This window comes from Tasmannia lanceolata, unplaced genomic scaffold (genome assembly GCF_043159265.1).
Source record: "Tasmannia lanceolata isolate RefF3 unplaced genomic scaffold, GAP_Taslan_0.1 ptg000019l, whole genome shotgun sequence".
Lineage (NCBI taxonomy): Eukaryota > Viridiplantae > Streptophyta > Magnoliopsida > Canellales > Winteraceae > Tasmannia > Tasmannia lanceolata.
This window is the reverse complement of record NW_027518696.1, coordinates 184,141-208,249: the sequence shown is the minus strand read 5'-3', so window position 1 is coordinate 208,249 and position 24,109 is coordinate 184,141. Positions and strand designations below refer to the sequence as shown.

General features: G+C 39.0%; 1 protein-coding gene and 1 pseudogene across 1 annotated transcript in view; both read left to right on the top strand.

The window, feature by feature from the left end:
• LOC143852601 (uncharacterized) overlaps positions 1-20,235 on the top strand; it is a 34,362-nt gene extending 14,127 nt beyond the window's left edge. Inside the window, exons 9-16 of the mRNA XM_077362061.1 lie at positions 4,854-4,940; positions 5,125-5,282; positions 10,876-10,995; positions 14,267-14,492; positions 14,972-15,031; positions 15,120-15,293; positions 15,396-15,505; positions 19,956-20,235. Of these exons, the coding sequence (XP_077218176.1) occupies positions 4,854-4,940; positions 5,125-5,282; positions 10,876-10,995; positions 14,267-14,492; positions 14,972-15,031; positions 15,120-15,293; positions 15,396-15,505; positions 19,956-20,121 (1,101 nt within the window). The 3' untranslated portion in view covers positions 20,122-20,235. The remainder of the gene's footprint in view (positions 1-4,853; positions 4,941-5,124; positions 5,283-10,875; positions 10,996-14,266; positions 14,493-14,971; positions 15,032-15,119; positions 15,294-15,395; positions 15,506-19,955) is intronic.
• Positions 20,236-21,178: 943 nt separating this feature from the next.
• Positions 21,179-23,923, top strand: LOC143852221 (pentatricopeptide repeat-containing protein At5g48910 pseudogene; annotated as a pseudogene).
• Positions 23,924-24,109: the final 186 nt, after the last annotated feature.

Here is a 24,109-nt window from a genome sequence, read left to right as displayed (position 1 = left end):
TTTCCAATTTAGGCAATTTATTCTCTTTAGAGTTCTTATTTTAGTAACTTTTTGATGATTATCGATATTGAATAAAGATCTTCTCCCTCTAATTCTAGTTTTCTTCTTTTCTCTTCTGATTTCTTCTCTTCTCTCTCTAAATTCGTCTATTCTTCTGGTTATTTTCGTCTCTTCTTCAGGTTATATTCGTCTCCTACTCTTCTAATTCTATCCCCTTTGTCTATTTCTCTCCCATTTCCTCAATTTTTCTTCCCTGTCCTACATCAATAAGGGTACTAAAGCCCTTAACAAATCTTCGACAAAAGGGGATCAATCCATGAAAACTTCTCACCTCGGAAAGTGTCTTAGGAAGCGGCCACTCATTAATCGCCTTTACTTTCTCAGGGTTTGCAGAAACACCCTTTTCCAAGACAATGAAACCAAGAAATATCACCCGGGTTTGCATAAATGAGCACTTCTTGAGATTTGCATAAAATTTGGCTTCTCCAAGAATCTCAAGAACTTGCCTAAGGTGATCCAGATATACTTCTTTAGATCGAATAAAGATTAAAATATCGTCAAAGTAGACCACCACAAATTTGCCTAAAACTGGACGTAATATTTGAGTCATTACCCTCATGGAAGTACTCGGAGCATTAGATAACCCGAAGGGCATGACTACCATTCGTACAGTCTGTCTGGTATTTTAAAGGCTGTTTTCCATTCATCTCCTGGACGAATCCGTATCTGGTGATGGCCACTTCATAAATCGATCTTTATACCAGTGAGACCTTGCTAAAAGATCTAGCATATCCTCAAGACTGGATATTGGAAATCTGTACTTGGTTGTGATTTTATTTATGGCGCGACTGTCAACGCACATTCTCCATGACCCGTCTTTCTTTGGTGTTAGCAACGCGGGTACAACACAAGGGCTAAGACTGTCTCGGATCACGCTCTGTTGTTGGCGTAACTCAGTTTGCTCAAGAGGATCATGTGTTAGTGTGGAAGGTTGGGCAATTGAGATCCTAGGATCAGGTCAATTGCACGCTGAACATCCCTCATGGGTGGTATTTTGCAGGAAGCTCATCAGGAAACACATCGTTAAATTCCTGTAATAACTGGTTGACCTCAGATGGTAGGTTAGCTGGTTGCTCCTATGGGAGCTGAATAGCTCCTTCATCCACTAATGCCAACATATGTCCCGTCTCTTGATTGGCTCCTTCAAATTCTTTGCGATTCAGAATATTGAGACCCTTTTGTTTGGTTGGCTTTGAGGATGAATTAAGCTTGGAACCTTTAACTTTATCTGTAGGTTGTGCGCGTTTCAACTTAATTGTTTTACTACGATGTTTAAAAACATAGGTATTTTCTCGCCCATAATGAACTACGTCCATATCATAAATCCAAAGGGCGACCAAGTAAGACGTGGGCAACATCCACGGGGAGGACATCACAACATACCTTGTCAGAGTAATCTCCCATTTTGATGGGGAGAAGACACCTTTGCGAAACAGGTAGGAATGTCTTATCAACCCAAGTGACCTTGTACGGTGTCGGGTGTGGTCCAGGTTTGAGTTTTATTTTGGCAACACCCGCTTGGGAGACTATTTCAAGAAGTATGGAGCAGAGAAGATAGAAAACAAACGAAATGAGAAAGAGACTTGGGAGAAGGCAAGGCAGTCGGCGGAAGCCCGAAGAAGACGGAGGCCACTGCTTCAGTGCTTCCTTCATGAAGCAGAAGTTTGAAGAGAAGAAAGAGGGTTAGGGCTTTAGGTTTGGGTTTTTTTAGTCTTTTAGACTTTTTGGAAACTTAAGTTCCGATGGAAAGTTGGAAACTGGAAAGTGAAAAAGCTATTAGAAGTCTAAAAAAAAAGTGAAAGCTGAAGCATATTAGTCGGGTACGGGCGGGTCGGGTTGCCCGTTACCCCAACCCAACCCACCGATTTGCAGTCGGGTTGACAATTCTCAACCCAGAGCCGAACCCGACCCGAAAAAGTTCAACCCAATCCGCGCAAAAATCGGGTTGAACCTGACCCAAGTTGCACCCGTAAGGCCATCATATGCTCCATCGAGGTCATAGTTTTTTGCCGAGTCGACCGGATCAAGCGGCTCGACTTCTTGCTCGTCATCTTGGTCATCGAAGGTGATGATCACCATGGTCCTCGTCTATAGTAAGGGTGCGTTATGGACAACAGGAGGCAATATGACCTTTCTGGTGGCAGTTAAAACACTCAGGACCTTGAGGGACTTGTCAGAAATTTGAAGTTACGGGTCCTTGACGAGAAGTAGAAGTTACTGGTTCTTTATCTCGATTAGTGCTAATTATGGGACTAAAGTTGTTGCTACCTCTAGAAACAATGTTATTGCCTCTTGAGGCAACTGGTCCTAATTGGACGACTCTACCAGTTTGCTGTGATGACTGGGATCTAGTCGTGTGGGTCTCTCTCATTTGGGAAGTTCCACTCTAGGGTTGGGGTACCTAAGATATTTTTCGATTTCAAGAGCCTTATGATTGGCTTCCTCCATAGTCTTAGGGGCATGGAGTTCGACCTCTCTTTTAATCTCGGTCCTCAACCCATATACAAACTTGCTTACAGTCATGGAAAGTTCTTCAGAGATATCACATCTTAGCATAAGCTCTTCAAACTTAGATAAGTACTCATTGACCGTAGACTTCGACTGCATCAAACCTAATAAATCTCTGCATCAAACCTAATAAACCAACCTAATAAAGCTCTTCGACTGCTCATATATGTTATATCGTGTCAAAAAAGAAAAAGAAAAAAACTATCCAAGGGAGCATTGGCAAGCAAACACTATTATGAGCTAGCATTTTTGTCAATGTATGTACTTCTGGTTCCTGATGACCACATAGGATTTCTTTACAGAAGTAGATCAACGATCCAAGGGATCATTGGCAAGCAGGCGCACACTCTTATGAGCTGGCATTTTTGCCGATGTATGTACTTCAGGTTCCTGATGTCCGCATATGATTTCTTTACAGATGGATTTGGTATTCCTTTGGCACGATACTCTAAATAGTGTAGAGATGGACCTTTCTATGTGCCCTAGTAGATTCTAGTATTGAGTTATGGGCGTGATCATAGAATATTTGTACCCTAAAGTTTGATGAACACTAGGAACCATTGACTGAAGGAGTGAAGCTGGGGTAAGGAAGAGTTAGATTTTAATGAATATCAATTGTTTAGAAACTTTATGAGTCCATTAATGTTAACAGTATATGTTATACGGTAAGCATTTATTAGGAGAGAAAGATATCATCAGGTGCCACAAAATAAGATACCAATCAGAAAGCCATCCTTATTGGCGTTTTTTTAGCCTGTTTGCATATCAGGTGCCACAAAATAATATAACAATCAGAAAGCTATCCCTATTGACGTTTTTTAGCAGGTTGTGCAGGGGTGCTGAGTTGACAATTAGAGACCTTTGATTGGTGTCTGATGACATCATTGCTCTTATATACAGAGCTTAATAATATACTCTATTAGTGGAAAAATGAAGTCATGGAATTGAGGTTTTATAGTCATGATAAAGTCATGGAATTGAGGTTTTATAGTCATGACTCATGATAGAGTTGCAATATATTTTTATGCACTGAACCTTAATTCCTTCCTTTCAAAATTGTGACAGAATATCAATTATGAACACATGCGTATTCTTATTTCTGCATGAAAAGTTACCAATATTTAAGAAATTGAATGCCAAATTGTCAATATGATTGCTAAAGTCTCAATGATAAGATTCATGAATCTATCAGTATCGATTTCATGACTGTTGATAGTAGGGTTGCAACAGGGTCGGGTTGGGTCGGGTTTTTCAAAACCCTAGCCCAACCCTGGAACCCGAAAAACCTCAACCCATTGCCCGCCCTACAAGGCTCAGTGCTGGCCTTGGCCCGCCCTGATTGGGCAGGGCCGGGCCGGCCCTAATTGACCCTAGTTCAAATACCTGTTAAGAGTGCCAAAAATAAAGCAACCACTTATCATATAGTACAAAATGACCAATAAACAGAGAAAGGGGACAAAATAAGACAATATGAATTCAACAACATGACGGGCAACAGAGACAATTAATAATAATAATCTAAAGAAACATCAATCCAAGATAATAGAAAACATTAGCAAAAGAAACATGCCCAGATGGTTCAATTCTATAATAGAAAACTTAGGGTCGGGCCGGGTCAGGGTACCCGAGGCATTAACCCAGAACCCGACCCGACCTGAGTCAGGGTCTAAAAAAATGAACCCTGACCCGCCCTCAGGGTTGGAAAATCCAGCCCTGACCCTGTTCGGGCTCAGGGCGGGTCAGGGCTGACAGGGCCAAACTTGCACCCCTAGTTGATAGCAATTCATGAACATGTTGAGATTTACTTATTTTTTTAACATTTAAAAAATACAGAAGGCAGCCCACCGAAGCAAAGCACGACGAAAAGACAACAAATGAGGAAGCGAGAGGTCCCGAGTTCAATTCTCGGAATGCCCCGTTTCTTTATTTTCTATTTCAAAAAAAAAAAAAAAACAAATGAGGAAAAAATGCTTAAGATGTAAAAGATTAGCCAAATTCATGTTGAGATCTACTAATGAATCAAATATAGATAGGAGAGAGAATCTATAGGAACAGGAGGGTGAACTGGTCAAGCTCTAGCTTTCTGTGTATGCATTTTTGAATGTAGTGGCAATGAATATAAATGGACCATTGTTTATATGATTTCATTTGCTCTGCCTCTTAAGATATTATACAAACTTCATTATTTCATGCCCTTTATGTTGACCATTTGTTTTTAAGTTTATCTATCCACTGAGAAAATATGTCTCTGTCAAGCATTTAGTCATTCAAAAAGTTATGTACAGGAAATGGAACATTCTGCCGATGTGCTTGCTGCTGGTTTACTTGAGGTTGCTGATCCTTCTATCTCGAGTAAATTTTTCCTCCGCCAGGTTTGTCTGAATTTGATGTTATATGATGATAGGTTTCATTTGTATGTAGGTCTTGCTTTTGTCCATTTATTTTATCTGTCATAAATCTCCCGTCATTTTTTTAATGTCGAAGCTTTATTGAAATCTCATCCTATCATTTTATGTCGTTCATGTGGCCTTTCTAACTTTTATTTTATTTCCCTAGCATTGGATGGATGAATCTGATGGTTCACAAGATTCCATAATTAAGCATCGGCCTCTTTGGGCAACTTACAGCCCTAAACGCGGAAAGGACAAGACAAGGAGTGGAAAAAGTAAACAAGGAAATCTGTACCGAACCTATGGAACCAGAGTGATTCCTGTGTGAGCTTATGAAACCCTTCTGCAATAGATAGATCCCTGTTAGCTCTTATCATACTGTACCATCAATAGCATATTGTTGATATGTTCTTTAATAATGTTCTTTATATTGATCTCTGCTGTGATTTCTTTGCTACTATAAAAAAAAGTAATTTGAAGCCTTTTTTTTCCATTTCTTAACCAGTTGCCTATTCTTTTGGAAATAACCTGCACCCAGACCCACCAACTGTAATGTATTAACCAATTCAATTTTATTTTGTTTAGTGGTGAGGATGAGATAAAGAATTTTTCTTTGTTATGAAATTGCCATTCACAAGGATATGACTCAATAAGAGAAGATGTGAGTAGAACCCAATGAGATTTCCGGTGAATGATAATAGCTAGCTCAATAATAATTCATCTGTATCAATTTAAGTTATAGCAAACTATTTAATTTTTTTCCAATACCTAGTATTTACCCGATTAAGCTTGGGGATCTCAAAAGATTTATGCGATTTTCCTTTAATGATTTGTCCAACTTTGAACATATTCTCTTCTGAATAATGCAATTTATAGCCACACCCCTTAACTTTTTTGGGTAGCAAAAATGATGCATTGCCAATGTGGCAGCCATGTCACAACTAGATGGCTTTGGTGGAGTTCCAAGGTGCATTCCCGCCATAATGCTGCAGCCTGATTTTTGAACCTGATTTTTGGACTTGTAGATGACAGAATCTCAAAAAGTGGTAAAATAGAAAGTTGTCGGTATTTTTGTGCCGTTTCCAACTTGTATAGGCATTCAATAATTGGACAAGTGATTAAAAAGATATGGCTGTTAGTGGACTGTGTCAGTGGGTTCCCAAGCTAGTCAAATTTTGTGAGTTCCAATGCAATTTATGATATTCAAGTCCCTAAGCTAGCTAGTGGAGGAGGTTGAACGAATTTTCTCTTGTAGTCCTTCATTTAAAGGGGTAGAAACTGGCTGTAGAAGGGGATTTTGGATTTTGATAAGTTGATGTAATTGATGATCTATCAATTGGGTTGAGCATTGCTCCCATTTTCTTCTTCTCCTCTTAGTTGCGTTCTTGAGTTCGAATTTCATCTTCTTCCCTCTTAAGCATCAGCATTATCTGGTTTCGAGCCAACGCTACTCTCTCGGGTTAGCTTCGATTTGCTTTCTTTCATGTCGGCACGAAGAGGTAGAGCAAGGCGTGGAAACCAAATGATGGAAGATTTGAGAGATGAAAGAGATGATTTCAAGCGCTTCGAAGACAAGTTGAGCAACTTACCGTGTGGCTTGAATGCCAAGAGGTTCGTAATAAGCATGGTGGATTATGTCGTGGAAATTCTAGTGATGAGCTCGATGTGAATCACTTCACTAATACTCGTGAGAAGGCTAGGTTGGGAAGGTTTTATCGTGATATCGACATCTTCAAGATTGATTTGCCGGAGTTCTATGGTCGTCTACAACCCAAAGAGTTTCTTGAATGGTGTAGTTCCATTGAGAAGTTCTTTGATTCTATGGAGACATCTGAAAGCCAATGTGTGAAGCTTGTGGCTACAAGGCTTCGTGGCTACGCTTCGACATGGTGGGACGAAGTTCGAGAAATGGGGATTTGCAAAGGAAAGCATAAGATTTCTTCTTAGGAGAAAATGAGGTCCAGGATTAAGGAGAAATTTCTTCCATTGGGCACCCCAGTGCACGAGGCTCCCGCCATTGCAGGGCCTGGGGAGGGCTAGATGTACGCACCCTTACCCCTGCTTTGCAGAGAGGCTGTTTCCGTGACTCGAACCCATGACCACCAGGTTCCAGTGGAGCAACCTTACAGTTGGGAGAAATTTCTTCCATTGGATTTTTCTCAAATTATAATTTCTCAATTCAACAACCTACGCCAAGCATCGAAGAATGTGTTGGCTTAAACCGAAGAATTTTATAAGCTCATGGCTCGTAATAATATTCAAGAAAGTGAAGATCAACTTGTAGCAGGGTATGTTAGTGGTTTGAAGTTTCCTATTCGTGATAAGGTTTGAATGCACCGATCATTAAGTGTCGATGATGCTTATCAACTAGCCTTGAAGGTGGATGTTCATAGTCCCTGTCCTTTTTCCAAAGGTGAATCATCACATGGAGGTGCAAATTCGAAATCCGAACATTTCAACAGAACTTCTACAAAATCAGCTCCTACAAATCATGCTGGAAATCAGCACAATCGTTCCAACAGTCCAAGTGCTTGTTTCAAGTGTGGTCAAGTTGGCCATCTTTACAATGATCGTCTAAAGAGGCAAGTGGTAACCTTCAACAATGAAGAAAATGAAGAGGATCTTGTTGATGATTCAACTTCTAACGATTAGCAGTGACAATTTGATATAGACCCTGCTCTGGTGTACTAAAGATATGCACCCTAGTCATGTGGTTGAAAGAACCAGAGTCAATAAACCAAGTGATGCAGGACAACACCTAGTTTAGGGAAAATCCTACACTCCTAATGGGATTAAGACTTTAGGACAATTTAGGGCTTACGCGAAAAATTAAAAGAACACTTAACAACTTACCGAGGTTCGAATTAACGCCTAATTAATCTATGGGCAGCAACAGTAATGAGACTTAAATAGCATAAATAATTGTAAAGATTGTAATTAAGCATGAACTAAACCTTATACAAATCAATCAAAGCGATAAAGATTCGTAAGATGAATTGATAATAGAAAGATTAGTCCGAAACTAGGCCTACGCATGTAACCAATTAAAATAACTAAAAGCTAATGTAAGTACCAATGAACTAGATGTCACGCAAGCATGAAAATAATAATATCCAATGAAGAAAAACAAAAAAAAAGTCCACCAGCTGTAGAAGGCTCAAAATAGTTCAATTTTGGGTTGTAGGGGTATTTTGGTAATTTGACAGATCTGGGATTTAAGGTTTAGAAGGTAAAAGAAAGGTAATTCTAGGATTAAGGTTCTGATTTGATGGTTGGTTTAGGTTATGGATCCTTTAAAAGGGTTTCCGGGCTTGGAAATGGGTGAAAATTGCAATAAGGCTCAAAAGGGGTTTAAAGTTAGGGTTCTTGGGTGTTTAGGCTGAGGTTTAATCATAAAAACAATCCCTCAAAATCTCATGACAAGATCTTGGAGAACAAGGGAGATCTATGGATTTTAGGTTTCTAGTTTTAGGGTTCAAAAACAAAGAAAATAGAAAATTTGATTTACTAACCTTGTTTGTGTTGATTTGATTGAAGAAATAGAAGATAATAGATGAGAGGAGATGAGTGTAGAATGGCTCCAAGCCCACCAAGAGGAGAAGAGAAGAAGAAGTCCAAGCCATAATAGCTCTCACAAAAGTTCTCAATTCTATTCAATATTCCAAAAGTCTCTTACATTGCTTTCATAAGATGTATTTATAAGAAAAGAAACCCTAGAAGATAACCTAAAGTTAAAAACTAATCTCAACCATTCATCTAATCTAAAGCAAAGTTAAATAAAGATAAAAACTTACTTAAAATAGTAATCCCGTAATAGACCTATACTACTTCTTAAAAACACTCATAACTTGCTCAAAACACATCCAAAATCATGTGATCTTGGGCCCGTTAGATAGGTAATTGAAAAACCTTTCTAATAATACCAAAAACATACAAACGGATGAGATTTGATGCCTAAAAAGTAGGCTACAAATAAAATGACGAAAATAGAGAGTAAATAATAAAAAACAATTAAAAGAAAAACGTCAACATAGAGTGACGTCATGTGGCATGTGGCACATGTGGCAAGGCACATGTGGTATATGTAGCACGTGTGAACGTCCATCTCTCATAGTCTCATGCAATAATCAGTCATTCTCCTTCCCACGATTCTTTCTTCACTCGTAAACTTTGAATCCTCCTCCTTTATTGATGTCCCCATCACCAAGTAGGATTAACAATTGGAGAGAAATGAAATGTTTTACCAAACAATCCAATGGCAGAGAATGCGGAAGAAATTGCAGTAGAAACTGAAATTTGTACCAGTTGTCGAATATCATCTGATGCCAATGTGCTGTAAGCAATGTTTTAAATTTCGGCCAAAATACCGAAATTTTGGATTTTGGTTGGGACCGAAACCGAAATTTCAGAAATTTCAGCAGAATTTTTTTTATATTTAGGAAATTTAGGCAATTTCAGAAAAATGGTTTTTTTCCATAATTTTACTTTTGTTTTCGAAATTTCCAAAATATCTGAAATTTCGGTTTCGGCCAAGGCCGATAATTGAAACCGAAACCGAAATTTAAAACCTTGGCTGTAAGAAGAGGAACTGGAGCTGCACACTGTAGAGGACTGCCTACTATGTTACATGGATTCTTTTGAATCGGTGATGTACTTGTGTCGGACATGTGTCAAATACTCAGATTCTAAGAGTTTAGGATTCACCACGACACTACTAGATCTCTTTACTCTTTTTTTCTATATCCAACACCATATTTACAATTATCACACGTTTTGAGTTTTATCTATTCTGAATTCTGATAGTAAGGTTTTTTAAATGGAAATAAGACATAATATTTACTTATCCTACCAAAATTGCTAATATTTAACCATACTATACTGTTAAAGAATTAAGATTAGCTGAATCCACAAATCCTTTTTTTTGGGAAGTGATGTATCTGCCCTTCTTTTTTACTTGGGACATCCAGCAGCAGTGTTTCTATGACTGCAGAGGGCCTGATGTATCTCACGTGGGAAGGATTCAACGAACATGATTGCCACGTACACGTACACTGCAGCTGGCTGTCCCACGTAAAGAAAAGGGGTGAATTTATCATTTCCCTTTTTTTTTTTGAGGTTAGTCGAATCTGACACTCGATACCCACGTCGAATTCCGACACTCGTATTCGTACTCGTGCAACCTAGGGTCTCCAACATCGATTTTTCCTCATTTGTCATCTCAAAGTTCTTTCTTGTGGCCTGGTAAGTCCTATGTGGTGGTTTATGCTTCGCATGAGGCAGCCTATGGTTGATCACTAGACATTTTGCATGAATGGGTGGTGGAGTGCTTCTTACCGTTGTAAAGATCTATATTTATTTGTTAAAAGGTAAATGCTTTAGAATAGTGCAAAGAAGATTCATTAACACTTCAAAACCGGAAAAGCACCGTGGACAATGTTATCTCCTCTCGCTATGCCAAACTGTTTTCTATGTAACAAAGAGCACAATGTAAAACTGTTAGTTGCTTTGAACATAGCATGCTAAGAAAGTCGTTTGAAACAATAGACCGCTTGTGAAAATTGCTGGTTAATTTTGAACATTTTATTTTTTGTATATACCTTAAATAGTTGAGCAAACAAAGGACTGTCCACCTTGCGAAATAGTCAGTAAGCCCTGCTTTTATATTAAGATTTAGTTGGTCCACTGTTTCAAGTTTCTTAATATCATGCATCTGGATTAGTCACAAATTGTGAATTTTCATGATCTCTCTCTCTCTCTCTCTCTGCGTGTGTGTGTATATTTATATTTATATCCACGCTCTTGTCTAAACTTATTTTGTAACTCGTCAGTTGTCACTACCATATTTTGTATCCTTGTTTAACAAATGGTAATGCCCAATAGATTTTTAATATTTAAAACATTCTGCATCCCTTGACAGCTTTGTCCTATCATTGGCTGGTGTTGATGCAAACCTTTTGATGGAAGATGAAAGTCTTGTGTGGACGAGCAAAGATGCGGTCATTGTCCTTCAGCATGAAAGTGAGAAGATACCTCTGAGGTAATAATCTAGAATCCATTTTCTTCGTTTGTGGCATCCTTTTCTTTATTACAACTTGATGTCAAAAATTCTTTCAATTTCCATTCTGAGTTTTGTTGTCAAGATTATGTTTGCTTTGTTCGTGGATGTGAACTTAGTTTGAGTTAGTCTTATAGTTTCTTTTTCTAAATGAGAAACATGTTTCTTAATTCTTAAGCTTTACATGGGTGTCCTTGACATCTAACACAATGAATTAAATAACGTCAACATTAAGGTTTTTGGTTTCGGTATGTGTTTCTGTCATGATGGAAATGGAAACATGTCAGTTTAGGATGGAATTTGGGTGCAAATCATGTAAACTCATGGAAATAGTTGGAAACATATGCAAATGATAAACATTTAAGATGAAACTTCAAGTGCTACACTAAGCACAAATGCACTAAAAAACCATCATATAAGCAAAGAAACCATCCATAATGATTTAACGTCGAACACCCAGTGACATGTGTTCTCTGCTATAAGACAATGAAGCTGCTATTCATGCAACCTGTAATCCAGTATTTCATAAGAGAACCAAGCATATAAACGTAGATGTTATTCATACAGCCTCTAATCCAGTATTTCATAAGAGAACCAAGCATGTAGAGGTAGACTGTTACTTTGTGAAAGCACTGCTGGGAAATCAATATCAGAATCTTACTTCCACGCTAGGAATGGTTAACAATACTTAACATCTATTCCTCAATTTGAGGGGGAGTGTTGGTTGCTAGTCATTTTATGTAATTGTCATATCTTCCCTTGCCTAGGGCATCTTTGTAATTTACTCTTAAGTTAAGTTAAAATATTAATAAAGGAGAGGATTCCTACATTGTGAAATACTCTCATGATATCTCTCCTTTCCCTTGTCTCATGACTCTCTCTCTCTCATTTTATTCCTTCACCATTGATTTACAGTCACGGGAAGATTTTTAGATTTCACAGCTGGTCCAATGGCTTCTAGTGGGTTTTCCGGGAACTTTAGGCCTTGAATAGGTAGCTCTGAGGCCTATCTATGTTGTGGGCCCTGCCATCTCCTTTATGGTTACCATCGTTTTGGTGAGCTTCGGCCCACTGGTCTTGCGAAACAGACATGCAACCAGCTAGGCAAAATTGGCCATCCAAAGTTGTCCGTATCTGTCAGAGGTTGCGTTGCTGCTGAACAACAAAGCTGAAAAGATGCTTCATTCCCCCTTGGTCATAGAAGTTGGTTAACATTATATGGAAAATAATCTTACGCTACAACCCAATGAATAGGAATACATTTCATGGCTGAACATCAAACCAAATAACTATCTTGTTTTGATGGTGGAATAGTATCCCTTGACTATCGATGTCAAGATGGACTTGCATGACAGGATTTTACTGTTCATCGTGTCAAGTCGAAAGATGGAGGACTAGTATGGCAGGATCTTGCCTTTCTTCATATAGTCAAATGTCAGAGATTGACGCACCAGGATTCCACTGTATCCAATTAGAGTGGTCGAGTAAATGACTCCGAAATATTCAACCACAATGGAAACTGGAATCATTTTTTTTCTTTATGAATTTTTTTTTTTTTTTTGAAAACGAATTTTTGTTAGTGACTTCTGAATAGAGAATAAAAGATAAGCCATTTAAAGAGAGAAGACATTGAAAAGTTCGTACAAAATGTTAATGGAAACTCCAGATCTCTCAGGAAGCTACCATTCCTACAGTTTCATACCAGATGATAATTTAAGCCATTTTTTTTTCTTTTGATGACGTAGGATGCCCCCACCCCCTTCGGGAGTACGACTAGTCCCTACGGATACACGCAACGACCCACTCACCACGTGTATCAGGTAAGTTGGGGGCGGGGTTCGAACAGTCGTCAACAGGGAGCAAACCCGTGACTTTATGCCGAAGAGCCAACGCCTCGGTGGGTAATTTAAGCCATTTATGTGACCCTGATTTAATTTATTTGACCATTATTCTTTCTCATTGGGTCTTGTCAAACAACCAGTTACTCCAAAAGCTTAAGCTGATGGAGATGGCGTTATTTAATCTTTTATACTTAAGACTCCCTCTCACGTGTGGCCCCTCTTTCTAGGGTTGGCCTACATGTGGCACATCTGGCCCCTCTTTTGGGTTTGGCCATTGCATGTGGATTTTTGCTGCCCAAGAGGTTTGAACTTTGAACTCAGGACCTTTGGCTTTGATACCATGTGAAACAACCAGTTACTCCAAAAGCTTAAGCTGATGGAGATGGCGTTATTTAATCTTTTATACTTTAACAGGTCTTAACAAACAAATCTTAAGATTCCGTTGCCTCACTTTGATAAACAACCATGTGGTTCTCATCATGTGAAAATCATTTGTGTTGAATTGACCTTGGTCTCATCAGGTTGTTTGGTTTTCTTTTTGAAAACTATCCGCTTTAATCACTTACTCACCTGGCCCTAATGAGTCAATAAAACTCCTTTCGCCCTCCAGAGTCAACTCAGTTTTACCTTGGACAAGTTAATTTTCGGAGTTTGTGAGCAGTGATTAGCCAAGCATTCGCGGAGAGTTCTTCATTTATGTTTACCTTCAGAAATGGATTTTATTCTTGTCAGTAGCTTTACAGGGTTTTAAACTTTTAGATCATTCACATGTTTAATAGTGAATGAGTGTACACCTTCTTTTCAGTTTTATTTCTTTTGACTGTAGCATGTGCTAACTTCATTTGGGAGAGGTGAATGCACTGGGGGCCTTTTGGATACGCGGATTTTAGAATCTTGGATTTCCTCAAAATCCTGGATGGGAGACGAGAGAAGAAGGAGACCGTCCGTCGTTTTCTGGTTTCTCACCCTTCTTTCCGTCAGCAAGGGAGTAGGATATCATCCCCACATTTTCAGGTTTTAGAAATTTCAGGATGGAGGATAGATTTCTAAACCTGGATTTCTTACTTAAAATTCAAGATTCTAAAGAGAAGTGAAACCGACGGTCTTCTTCTCTTGTCTCCCATCAAGGATTTGGGGAAATCCAAGATTCTAAAATCCGCGTATCCAAATGCCCCCCTACAGTTTTAAGCGTTTGTAAGTCCATCTCATCTGGCCATCTCTAACTATAGAACATGGCTGGTCATTATGTACATCAGCCCGATAACTTACATTGTGTTTTACCTTTGATGTTTTCTTGCTAACATATCTTTCTTAATAGTTTCACCTGATAATTCATATCAATCTCTGGATCCCTGTTGTGAACTTCAGTGGTTACATTTTCAAAAGTTCATTTTATTGTTTCCGTGTAACAGCTATGTTTCCGAAACAGAGAAAAGGTATGCTTTCCCGTCACAAGCACAGCGCCACATTTTGGCAGGATTGGCTTCTGCAGTGGGTGGGCTTAGTGCACCTTATGAGAAAGTCTCTCATGTACATGAAAGGCCTGTTGTGAATTGGCTTTGGGCTGCAGGCTGTCATCCGTTTGGACCATTCTCTAATGCTTCTCAGATTAGCCTAATGCTTCAGGATGTTGCCTTGGTATGTCTCTTACTATTCTTGTTTCATTCTCAAAGAAATTCAAAAAAGAAAGTCAAAAGGGGCTACGGTGTCATGTTAATACGCAAATTTGGACTGTGCTGATTGGCTATCTCACATGCTTAATTTACACACTTCAGCTGGGTTTATGCACGGAATTCCTTAAAGTGTCCGTTCTTTGGTTGCAAAAAATTGCTGTGATCTCTCTCTCTCTCTCTCTTACACAAGCAAACAAACAAAAAGAATCTTTAGTGCTACTTGCATATTATTTATTATAGCCATTTGCATTCGTTAGCCGTTTACATTCGTCCATTTGATATATGTGTCATTCAAATGATGAGCATTTACTTCCTTTCTTAATTATGGTTTGTGCCTACTGTTCAACCAATTTTTAAACTCTGCATTTCTGCTGCTGTCATGACAAGTCAGTTTTGTTTCTCGGTTTTGGATGAAATGTACTTGATAACATTTTCCTTTTGCAGAGAAGCACAATATATGCAAGTGTTGATGCCGCACTTCGCAAAATCCGGGATACTTCTGAGGTGTTGAGAGTTATCTGGATTTGTTTTCCACGACTTATCCATTTCAACCTTTAGAGAAACTTATTTAATTTCTGTTTTACTTTTACAGACTGTCCAGGCTTTTGCTGGGGAGTATCTAAGAACGCCTCTCGGTGAGCCAGTGAAAGGCAAAAAACAGAAATCAAGCACTGAGCTATGGCTGGAGAAGTTCTACAAGAAAACGACTAACTTGCCAGAACCTTTTCCACATGAGTTAGTCGAACGGTTAGAGCAATACCTAGATGTATGTTGCTCCTATATGAATGGCCATCATAAAGTAGTTCTTCCTTGATAATGCTTTGCGCCTATCATTCTGAGGTTTTTTGGTCTATTTGCTTAATAACAGAATCTTGAGGAACAGCTTGTAGATCTATCTTCCTTGTTATATGATCATCGGTTAGAGGATGCTTACTTGAACAGTTCAGAGATATTCCAAAGCAGTATATTTACCCAACAGTGAGTAATCCTGTGGACATTTGGGTTTCCCCTATTATTTTAGTTATTTATTTTCTTTATATTTTTTCATGCGTAAGCTATTCTATTTTAACATGAGTGATTCATGCAGTTAATTTTTCTTGCATTTACATAAGAATTCTTTTCATGACTATTGAGACTGATGAATTAAGCTTGATAGTTAACCTTATTTTCATCTCTGAAAAGTATTTTTAACCTCATTTTGTCTTTCTTTTCAATGTCTGTATGGCAATGTTATTATTGTGATCGACATACACGTGTTTTCATTGTCATGTGCTATTTTAGGGGCCGGCTTTTTCTTTTCAAATGCTCCATAAGGATGACAGGCTTCAGGCCATGACCAATGGACGGGCTGGACCAAATGGTCACAAATATCTCCGATAAAAATATTGCTACTTTTTGCAATATTGTGATAAAGAATAATGATATGGTAACCAAGTTGGGGACCAATTGTGGAACCGAACAAATAGCCTCTCAACACATTAGCAATCCTTCCTTTGATTTTTGGCTTTTTACTCCATGAAAATGGCAAATCTACCCCTCCCATGCCATGTGGCATGTGGGGGTTTGTTAGGTTACTCAGTTCCACTATCGGTCTCCATAGCAGCTCTTTTTGATAAAATTGTAAAATTCCAAAATTTGCCCAAGATTCTAAAAAACATCGTGATATCTTCAGATTTTATTTTTTATAGTGAAAATATCACTAAACTATTGCAATAAATTCACGATGTTATTTCTTGTCCTAACTTTAGTAAAATTTATATTTTTTATAGGCTACTGATATTCCCACTGCGTGTTTTGATAGTGAGACACACTGATCTTGTCTTTTATTATTTAACCAGCTCTCAAAGGCAGGGGGGCTGCTTCACGATATCATTTAGGTGTCTTAGCTGGCGATCCAGGCTGTTTCCATCTCAACGATGAAGCTTATCCCCCATCTTCTCACTGGTTGACCTTGACCCCTGTTATTTTGGGGTATTCCCACTGCCATACTTTGATATTGAGACAAACTGATCTTGCCAACGATGAAGCTTATCCCCCATCTTCTCACTGGTTGACCTTGACCCCTGTTATTTTGGGGTATTCCCACTGCCATACTTTGATATTGAGACAAACTGATCTTGCCTTTTATTATTTAACCAGCTGTCAAAGGCTATTACAATTCCCAATAACTCTCAGCAGCCAGCTAAATTGGAAAAGACAAGCTGTGTTTGTCCCATTATCAAAACATGGCAGTACAAATATCAATAGCCTTCTTATATTTTGAATATTTTATTTTCCGAAAATTTTCCTGATATAAATCCGAAAATTTCAAAAAAGTTTTAAAATATTCCAAGATACACCCTTCCTAAGAAATTCCCAAGAGAAATTTTTGTGACTATAATAAATACATCTGTGCTCCAGAAGGCTTTAGAGATTAGTGGCACAACTTCAATTGTACCTGTTTGTATTGCACAAAAAAATGATTTTTCGGCTTGATATTTACTCTGAACCATCTAAATATCGACTCGATATTTCTCATCTCCTCATCTGCCGCATCTAGGAATATAAGGATGTTGCCCTCAAATTGTAGATGTGAGACAGAAAGTGCGTTCCTTAGTACTTTAAAGACATTCACTTTCCCCAAATCCTCTCCCCTCTTGATAAGTGAACTTTGAGTTTCAACTTTCAACCACCAAAATGAATAGATAAGGCGGTATTGGATCTTCTCGTTGCAGCAGCCTAGAGCTCCCAAAGAAATCAATAGGTATTTCATTATCAAGAATTGGGAATATGTCTATGATAAGCTTGCCTTATTGATATTCTACCCACGCCATCGTTCTCCAAATTTCATTTTCTCTTGCAAAAAATCAACTCTTGAGTTTCAACCTTCAACCACCAAAATGAATAGATAAGGTGGTATTGGATCTTCTCGTTGCAGCAGCCTAGAGCTCCCAACGGAACCAATTAGTATTTCATTATCAAGAATTGGAAATATGTCTATGATAATCTTGCCTAATTGATATTCTACTAATGTCATTGTTCTCCAAATTTCATTTTCTCTTGCAAAAAATCAACAATCTCAATCTACATGATCGTATGCCCTTTCCATTTTGATTATGTGGATAATACTCCATAATCATTTCCGATTTCTTGAGTCCATACGTTCATTAGCAATTAAAACTCCATCTAGAATTTGCCTTTACATGGGGATATTACAAGGCCCGTTACTTTAATCGGCTAGTCAAAACTTTAGAAATAATTTGTACAAGCTGTGAGTGAAGCTAATTTGCTTAAAGTCTTTTATTTCCAATGCTCCTTTCTTTGGAATCAGAGTGATGAATTTGCACCTTTGCCAATCTTTGCATAAAATTACCCAAATACCGCAAATAAGTCAACTTTAACAGTTTTAACCTCTTCTCAGAAGGTGTGATAGAGGGCCATAGGAAAACCATTGAAGGCCCGATACTTTATCCCTGTCCATACCAATTTTGTTTTGCATTCTTTCTCAAAAGCTCTTTCCAACCATTCCACCTTGCTAGATGGTAAGGTAGCAAAGGGTAATCCCCTCACCCTGGGGCGCCGCTATTATTCTCGTGTGTACAATCTTTTCTAGTTGTCAGATATTACTATTTTAATTTCCTCCTCTTCTATCAGTCTCCATAATGTTGGATAGGATTGATGCCATTGATCCTTAATCTTGCAAATGCCATTCTGTGAAAGAATGGATTATTTTTGTCTCTTTCTTTAAACCATAGGGCCCTGGATATCTGCCTCCAACTTATTTCCTCTCTTAAGATATCATTGCATTCTTCTTTCAGTAATATACCTCATTCAAATTGGCCGGTTCCTTTACTTTATCTCCATTTTTTGCTTTAGCGTTGTCAGTTTGGCCACCTATTGAGAAATCAAGAAACTCTTTCATCCCACAAACGCTTCTATTATATAGGTATGCTTGGTCCATAAACTGCTGTGAACATCAAACAAGTCAAAGCTTCTTCTCCCCCCTATATCCCTTCTCACTTCTTCCACTGCCACCTCAGGAACCTCGCTGTTGAGCTCTCACATGTGGTGCCATTTTTACATTTACAGAACCAAGAATAACTGGTTATGAAGCTATGTTATCGATATAACTACAACATCATGCCAGATCCAATTGCTAGTTGATCACCATGTTTGCAAAGCATCTAGTGTAAGATCAAAATCATGTAGTTTTGCCCAAGTACGATACCATACATGTCCCTAACAGAAGTGCAACCCATATCTGTCTTGAAATCAAGTTTGTTACTGGTTTTTCTAGCCAACTGTACAATCCCAACAATTTAACTTGATCCGCATTTTCTGATCCTAGGCAGGACAGGGCACTTAGATGAGGCTGAGGGCATTATAAAGACAATGCCAATGGAACCCCACTGTAGCTATCTGGGAGCTCTCAGGTACCTTACCAGTACGCCAAAAGCTCCAGAGCTGATGGAACACGTTAGGCAAGGCCCTTTAAACCTGTCCCATACCAGGCTGGGTCCCACCAAGTTCCATACCTGGGCGGGTCCCCACTCAGGACCGTAACAGAAGCTCTATTGGGTTCTTGTAGGATACAAGGAAATGCCGAATTGGTTGTGAAAGTTGGGAAGCTTTTACTCTAATTGGAGCCACAGAATAGTGGTCTGTCTAGCCAACTGTACAATCACAATAGTTTAACTTGAGCTCCATTTTTTGATCCATTGCAACGATTTCAAAGTGATTGTTTCCTTCAAAAATATTGTATTGATTATCTCTCCAAGTTTGCAGTTCTTGGAGGTGGTGGAAAATGTCAGTTTGCAACATGGCATGCCTGTACTTTGGCTATCTAAACTCAGATTTGCATGATTCTGGAGGAAACAGTGCACACCCAAATCTGTGTATCCTCTGCTACTATTGACCTAGGAAAAAAATTATAAATAAAGAAGCAAGCTTTTGTTTTCTCTGTTGTTTCTCATTCACTTAAAGAGAACATAAAGGCAAGTTTAATTTGTTATTGTTGCAGTAATTTTTGTTGTTTGGGTCTTTCAGTAATGAGATCTACGAAGTCGAAGATAATGATCTTGTGGCTTCTCTGGTTGTTGAGCCTCGGATAGATGGATAGATGGATTCACAGTAGAAGCAGTGGGAGAGGAAGAAGCTTTGGGTTTTCGGACACGATTTATCTTTTAATCAATAGAGGCAGAAGCTCCTCCCAGTCTGCCTTACATTGCTAAGGAATTTACCCTGCAAACACTTTGGCCTTGGTCCTAAGAAGTTTTAGACCTTTTGGGTCCCCATGTCCTTTGTTCTAACTGAAATTGTATACGTCTATTGTGTTGTGGCAGCAACCTGAATAATCTAGTTCTAAGACCAGTCATTTTTCCTTGTTCGTTTTCTTTTGCCTTTTCTATCTACATGACAGACATTTTTTTTTCTTTCTGTATTGAAACAGATATGTGGACCGTGTACTAGCAACAGAGAAGGAGAAGATGCGGTGCTGCGAAATTGAATACAAGGTTCCAGTGCAGTCGTCTCAAGCTTTTATATATGGAGGGATACTCATAGCTGGATTCTTTGTATATTTTCTTGTTATTTTCTTTTCATCCCCTGTGCGCTGAATATGATGATCTCTACCAAAGAATGCGTCTTCGGAACAACCTCATATCAGTTAGGTCTGTAGCACATCAATCAATATATATATATATAATGAGAAAAGTGGTATTCTTCTAGCACTTAGCTGTTTCATTAAGAAGCAGTAGGCTTTAGCTGAATATGATGCAAATTGGCCATGTAATTCGTCATCCTTTTGGTATTGCTGACGAAGGAATGCCATTTACTGCACCGAGTAAACCACCTAATACTTGTTTTACTTGGGGGTGTCAAAGCGGATTGGGGTCGGACGCTGCCAAATTCATCACAGGGTTCCCATTGCTTTTTCTCCAATGGGGGCATGGGTATCGAGTGGTTTATTACATGTGCGAGTGATGCTAGCATCTGTGAGGTTTCTATTATTGAGAACAGTAGGAGTTTTCTTGTTGATTTTTGTGTCTGAAACCAGCTTTAGCCAAGCTTCAATTGAGAGTAGAAACAATTTTACTTGCTCATATGCATCTTGTAAAATTGTCAAGCTCACTAATTTCCTCTTTGGATGCCTATACAAAATATTTGCCGCCTTGTTTGCACATATATGCGTACAATGGCTATACTAGTTCTAATATGTCTTCGAAGTATTTAGTTAATTAATGGCTTCCGAAAAAAAGAGTTGATGTTTCATTTGCAAATAAATAAATAAACCTAAATCACCTTATTTGTATGGAAATTGAATTTTCAGCCATGCATTTGTTCACCGGTGCCATATTTGCTTACTATTTTGCTACATACAATACTGTTGCTAGCATTTCACTTTTTCTTTGAGATCGCAAGAAAAAATTGTACATCTAGCGGCAGGATGGAAGACCATTGAATTCCACCAATGGGACAGCCTAACCACCTGTCTTTTATTTATTTTTATCTGCCTGAAGAAATGGAAGGCTAATAACAAATTGGGATATGCTCCACATAGATGTCTTCTAGTTAGATGGTTAGGATGATCAATTTGCATCGGAACCCACTAGATGAAGAATTGACATTCATTCATGTAGCACATGGAACGTAAACGAATTTAGATTTGAGAGTAGCACCAAGTTTCTGGTCTTCTTCGGTCATTACAATTTCTTTAAAAAGAGAAAAAGCAACAACAAAGAATCTGCACTTGCACTCATATGGGTTCAGTTTTGTTCTTTGGTATAAATATTTTTACATTTAGGACAAACTCCTGATAACAAGGATGGGCAATGCCCCCACAATCTTCTCAAGAGATGACGCATGGAAAGGATTTGAAGCGTTACTTAGAGGTTAGATAAGAGAAAGCTGTGTGATATTTTCATTCTGGGTGGCAGGCTGTGAGGAATGAATGATGGGCAGCACATTGATGGAGTCTCTTCCTCCTCCACCAGACCTCCTCCCATCCCACAACTCCTCAATTTCCCACAAGACTATCACCCAACTCTTAGATACCCAATGCACCAAATCACTGCAAAACCTCAAGCAAACCCACTCCCTCATCATAAAAACAGGCCTTTCTCAACACAACTTCACAGCTGGCTCCCTAGTCAAGTGCTATGCTAATTCTGAATTGGGGAGCTTGGAGAATGCGCTGAAAGTTTTTAACCAAGTTCACCAACCCCATGTCTTCTTATGGAACTCCATCATTAGAGGATTGCTGGATAATAATGCTCCTCACAAAGCGATATTATTCTATTGTCAGATGGTGGAGGAAAATCCCAGGCCTAATAAGTTCACATTTCCCTCCTTGTTCAAAGCATGTACTGTTACTAGAGCTATTGAAGAAGGGATGCAATTGCATGCTCACGTTGTAAAACATGGGTTTGGTGGAGATGGTTATATACAGAGTGCTGGAATTCAGATGTACGCATCTTGTGGTCGGATAGCAGAGGCACGCCGATTGTTTGATGGGAATGTGGAGCTTGACGCTGTCTGCTGGAATGCGATGATTGATGGGTACATGAAATCTGGGGACATGGAAGCTGCAAGGAAGCTGTTCGATTGTATGCCGTGTAGGAATGTCAGTTCCTGGAATGCCATGATTTCTGGCTATGCAAGGTGTGGAATGATTGAGGATTCACAAAGGTTGTTTGAAGAAATGCCTCAAAGAGATGACATCTCTTGGAGTGCCATCATTGATGGTTATATTCAAGGAGGTTACTTCAAGGAAGCCTTGATGGCCTTCCGCGAGATGCAGAAGCGAAGAATTCAGCCGAGGAAGTTTGTTCTTTCGAGCGTGCTCGCAGCATGTGCCAATGTAGGGGCTCTAGATCAAGGTAGATGGGTCCATGCGTATATGGAGAGAAATTCTATTAAGCTGGATGCAGTTCTTGGGACATCTTTGCTCGACATGTATGCGAAATGTGGACGCCTAGACATGGCATTGGAGCTTTTCAATAAGATTCAACAGAAAGAAGTCTTCTCATGGAATGCGATGATCGGAGGGCTTGCGATGCACGGGCATGCCATGGAAGCTATTGAGATCTTCTCGAAAATGCAGAGAGAAAAGTTGAGGCCAGACGGGATCACCTTTGTTGGTGTTCTAAATGCATGTGCTCATGCAGGGTTGGTGAAAGAAGGACTCAGGTACTTCAATTCTATGAAACAGGTGTATGGTGTGCAACCGGCAGTGGAGCACTACGGGTGCATCGTTGACCTCCTAGGCAGGGGAGGGCACTTGGATGAGGCTGAGGACATTATAAAGACAATGCCAATGGAACCTAATGCAGCTGTCTGGGGGGCTCTATTGGGTGCTTGCAGGATACATGGAAATGTAGAATTGGGTGAGAAAGTTGGGAAGCTCTTACTCGAATTGGAGCCACAGAATAGTGGTCGATATGCTCTATTGTCAAACATTTACGCAAAGGCAGGTAGATGGGATGATGTCTCAAAAGTGAGGAAGCTAATGAAGGAAAGAGGGATCAGAACTATTCCTGGTAGCAGTTTAATAGAATTGGATGGTGTAATTCATGAATTTGTAATGGGGGATGGTTCACATCCTCGGACTAACGAGATTCACTTGATGTTAGAGGAGATGCTAGAAAGACTGAGACTCAAAGGTTATGTTCCAGACATAACCCAAGTTCTGTTCAACATCGATGAGGAGGAGAAGGAAAGTGCAATTTGCTACCATAGTGAGAAACTCGCCATTGCTTTTGGGTTCCTCAGCACAAACCCTGGAACAACCATACGCATTGTGAAAAACCTTCGAGTCTGCAAGGACTGCCACTCTGCAACCAAGCTCATTTCACATGTGTACAATCGTGAGATTGTTGTGAGAGATCGTGTGCGGTACCATCATTTCAAAGATGGAACTTGTTCATGCAGAGATTTCTGGTAAGGAGGGTTACAAGATGCATTCGAATTCAGGAAGAAAAGACAATAATCATCCTTTAAAACACCCCCGAAGTCATTGTAGAAACTTCAGTCATTAAAGCTTGTATAAAAGGGTCATCGAGGCATTTAAGTGCAAGAAAACTCCACTGTTATTCAAGGCTAGACAAGGAAGGCATCAAGTATCTTGTAATGGAATGGAAATGCAACAAGCCTGGGCTTTGCAGATGGTAACATTATATCCAGGCAATTGATTACTGGAAATATGGTGAAATCGATCCTCCAAAGACATGCTTGGCTATGCTAAAGAAAATTCAGCAACTTAATTCCCCCCTGAAAAAAGGCTCTTGAAATTTTCCTCTGGGCACTTTTTCTTTTGATGTAAAATTGGATTAAAACAAATTTCGTGTCCATTTTAAAGTGGAAAAGTTGCTGTAAAATTTGTTTTACTCCCATTTTACGAGCCCTAGTGTTTGATTGGCATCATTCGATTTCCTTGAATTTTAAATTCTGTTCTGATTAATTAGAATTTTCATGAAAACTCTCTTGTAACAAAAAGCCCACTACACCCAAGCTAAAGTTTATTAGTATTCATTGTTTACAATCAATCGCTTCCTTTGGTGAGTTGCCTTAAACAGAAAACGAGTTTGAAGGCCCAGTACCAATTGT